Genomic DNA, 3,867 nt, shown 5'->3' with positions numbered 1-3,867 from the left:
AGATTTGATATTTGACACTTTATAAGAGTTAAGGTACCAACTCTCCAAAAAGAGTTAAATTAACACTTTCTGGTGTGGACCCATATAGACACTTTAAAAGTGTTGAAATCAAATCTGACAGTGTTAATCTGGGCCTCCTGGATTTGCTGTGCAGTTGGCTGTACATTTTCTCTGCTGGACAACTTAGTCTTGTCTACCAGAGAACTAAAACCCATCTCTCTTTTTAAGGCAACGCTGTTTTGAAACAAATGTTTGGAACGAGCTACAAGAGTTAGCATATTAGCAGGTGAAATATATATGGCCTACTACAATAGGCTCATGAATGAGGCTAAAACAATTAACAGTGATGTTAATCACTGACATCAGCTTGTCAGGCTCTTAACATTACTTTACATGAGCACAACAGCAGAGAAGAAATAATATAGGTGCAGTTACATTAATACTGAGCCTTCTAGAGGATGTTGATGGAAAAAAATCATATTTAAAATAGGTTCCTTATGTGCACAGGAAAGCATTGCACCAAAATCTGATACTGCCCACGCCTAGTCTAATGTATTGAAGCATTTTACAGCATGGTATGATGTGGGTAAAGGTGGGCAGCAAAAAAACAAAAAAAACAAAACTGTATGGCTTAAAATAAATTTTCCAAGCCAAGAACACAAAAATAGGCCATCATTTTAAAAGACAAAACATCCAGAATCTTATGCCACTGTAGTCAACATTTGACTTCTTTGTTGTTTACTTAGTTCCTTAAATCTTGTTTGAATAAAAACTGCTTTATGCTGCAATGTAGAGCAACATTTGGCTTCTTTTAGTCCTGAGAGATTTGGAGCTCAGGATTTATTGTTTGAAGCACAATGCATCGATAATTGATTTGTAAACGATTGGCAGCCCTCAAATCTTGTGGTGCCTAAGAATTCCCACCCTTACACCACAGGTAGCTCTGAGCAAACTGAATCAACATCATCAAGTGTGTGTGTGATGGGTTAGAGTTTTAAATGCCTGTGAATAATCAGCAGTGAGTCCTGTAAATAGGTTAAAATTTAACCTTTAATTGGATGAAAAGAAGAGAAAAGACACCTAAAGCTCTTTCCAGATCAGCAAAAATCACAGCTATGATCTCTGATTAGCAACACCAGGCTCCTGTCTTTGACCTGAATGAAGCTTCGTGGTTGTTCACAGACTTTGAGCTATAATTTAACACACTGTGGCTAAAGCGACTGCTACACATCCGCCTCCTGCATCTTCTGCGCTCTGCTTACAGGAGCACAATCAGGTGCAAGAAAAACAGGACATCTCTTTCTTCCTTTCTTTTTAAAATTGTGTTTGATATCTTACCTTCAGGTTACTCAGGTCGATCTCTCCTCCACTCCGCATTGGGGAGTCCCGCGACATGATGACGAGGAGCACAAAAAGCCAGCTGCCAGATGTCCAGAAACGGCCTCGGCTGTCACGACGGTCGGTGCGGTCTCCTCCGCTTGCTCGGGTCCCCCTCCTCTGTCTCTCTCTGCTACGGGGAATGTCTCTCAGTCATAAACAGCGGTCCCTTTCAGGTCAGGGGGGTTGGCAGTGGGGGGGGGGGAGCGCACGGCTTAGAGCGCTCGGAGGATGGGAAGCGTCAGCACTGTCAGCTTCATGTCTGCAGGATGAGGAAGGTGCTGCGCTGCAGAGAATGACTGTCTTCTGTAAGTGCTGCTGTTCTGTCAGCCGGGCTGTAAATATGCCAGAGGAGGGGAGATTGCAGCAAGCCACGCCTCTCAGTGGGCGGGGTTTGAAGAGGTGGAAACGCAGCCTCAACTCCTGCCCCGCAACTTTTCTCTTTCCTTCTAGGTTTCTGCTTAATAATACTTCCTTTTCTGACTGCCCTAGAGGCAAAAGGCAGTACTTTTTTGTTTGTGTTTTGTTGTTAGCAAAATATCTCATGAGCCATTGTAGAGATTTTAATTTAACTCTAAGAAAGTAATCACTGGATGTGCATCTACAACTGATTAACATTTGGAGTCAGCCCAATTAACTTTGGCTGCCGCACCTAAGCAACCTTAGCAAACATAAAAATGGCTATACATCAACCAGTGTTGCAGATATTTAGCTAAGATTTGGTGTATGAGTAGCTGAGAGTCATTCCCAACACAGCGCACTGGACTATAAGGTGCATTGTCGTGCACCTCCAAATTTTTGCAACTTCATGCAGACCATGCACAACGCTCCATTCAAAATGGACGATTTTGCTGCTCTAGCAGAGCTGGTTCACCTGTATCAACATTTATATGATCCCTCCATGAGAGATCACAAAAATAATCAAACGGTTCAAAACTCTCGGAAGGATACTGCACCGATGTAAGCGTCAAGTATAAACGCCTACACTGCTCGCTCAGGTCTGTGTGCCCTGCGTGGAGCCCTGCGTGACTATAACTGAGCCTCAATGCTGCAAGCGGCATGGCTTTGTAGTTTACCAAAGCCGTAATAAAACATTACGACTTCTTACATATATAAGGCGCTCCGGATTATAAGGCGCACTGTCGTTTTTTTGAGAAAATTGAAGGCTTTTAAGTGCGCCTTACAATCTAGAAAATACGATACATTTAAAACTCATTAACATTTGGAGCCCAGTTCTAGATGGCCACCACAGCCAATCAACTTCAGCTAACTCAAAAATGTTTTTTTAAATGGAACTTTTGTCTGAAACTCTGGCATGAAAGATGCATTATTTTAAAGAATGCTTGGCTTTTATTTAAATTCAGTTTGTATTTTTATCTACTGCTTTTGTTCCCTAATTGCTTTTTTAGATTTAAAAGATTATTTTGATGTTTATACCACTATCAGTTTACCTACAGTGCATTTGGTTTAAGAAAAAAACATACCTAAACAATAATAAGGTAAAATACAATAGTGTTACTTTGTATTGAGGTACATTCTTGAAAAAAAGGAATCTAGCAAATTTTAAGATTTTAGTCTTTAGATTTTATTTTTAAATAGAACAAACCACTTCTGATATAACAAAAAACCCTGGGAGATTTTAAGTAAATCCAGTCTTAGTTTTTCTTTAATATTTTAATGAAGACCTAGCCTTTTTCAGAAAACTGACTAGTTTGGTCGCAATAACCGGTATTGAACAAAAAATAGTCAGAAAATGTTCAAAGATGGAAAGTACCAAGAGCTTAAAGACATGGGATGTGCAAATAAGGCAACGGCACCCAATAAGGGCAAGAAGAAGAGCCAGTAATAAACCAAGCAAAACACAATGACAGATTTAGAAAGACTGAAGAAATGAGAATGACTAGAGATGATTCTGATAAATGAGAGGTTAAACAAGTAAAGAGCCAGTTAGCTGGAGAAAACAGTACAGCCAAACATATTTGAGGACAAGCAAGCTGGACTTTTTCAAGAATGATGATGACCTGAAAATCAACTTTAAATATACATTCCTTTGCTGCGCTCTTGGGTGGGGTCTGGTTGTCCCTGCGGGGGGCCCCCGGGGCTCCGGGCTTGGGGGGCCGATGTGTGTCTGTGCCTCTGCTCTTCCTCGTGCTGTCCTCATGTCCTGAGGGGTGGATCTGGGTCCCCACACTCACTACCAAATATTCTTAAGGATAAATCTTATAGATACATATAGATACACATACATACATATCTAGATTCAGGTGTCTGTCAGATACACTTTCAGTAGGGCTGCAGTCATAGGCGCCGGAACCACTGGGGCCAGGGGGCCATTGCCCCCCCCCACTTTCCGGCCCTGCCAGTGCGCTGCGTGTTCCCACCAGACGGCTGCACAGACTGCACGCGACTCTCACAGACTGTGACTAACGTGTCTCTGTGTTTATATAGAGACAGAAGCACAAATAAAACCTACAGCATTGAGATCTGGAC

General features: G+C 41.7%; 1 protein-coding gene across 10 annotated transcripts in view; it reads right to left on the bottom strand.

Annotated features, from left to right (window-relative positions):
- Window positions 1-1,691, bottom strand: part of tnika (TRAF2 and NCK interacting kinase a) — a 101,066-nt gene extending 99,375 nt beyond the window's left edge. For 3 of the 10 annotated variants that reach the window (XM_037977654.1, XM_037977656.1, XM_037977657.1), the window contains exon 1: window positions 1,339-1,691. In XM_037977654.1, coding sequence (XP_037833582.1) covers window positions 1,339-1,395 — 57 coding nt within the window. In that variant the 5' untranslated portion in view covers window positions 1,396-1,691. The remainder of the gene's footprint in view (window positions 1-1,338) is intronic. The other 7 variants (XM_037977660.1, XM_037977655.1, XM_037977661.1 and 4 more) reach the window with 3 other exon arrangements.
- Between the last annotated feature and the right edge of the window lie 2,176 nt (window positions 1,692-3,867).

The sequence above is a fragment of the Kryptolebias marmoratus genome, linkage group LG10 (genome assembly GCF_001649575.2).
Source record: "Kryptolebias marmoratus isolate JLee-2015 linkage group LG10, ASM164957v2, whole genome shotgun sequence".
In the NCBI taxonomy this organism is placed as follows: domain Eukaryota; kingdom Metazoa; phylum Chordata; class Actinopteri; order Cyprinodontiformes; family Rivulidae; genus Kryptolebias; species Kryptolebias marmoratus.
This window is presented reverse-complemented; position numbering and strand designations above follow the sequence as displayed.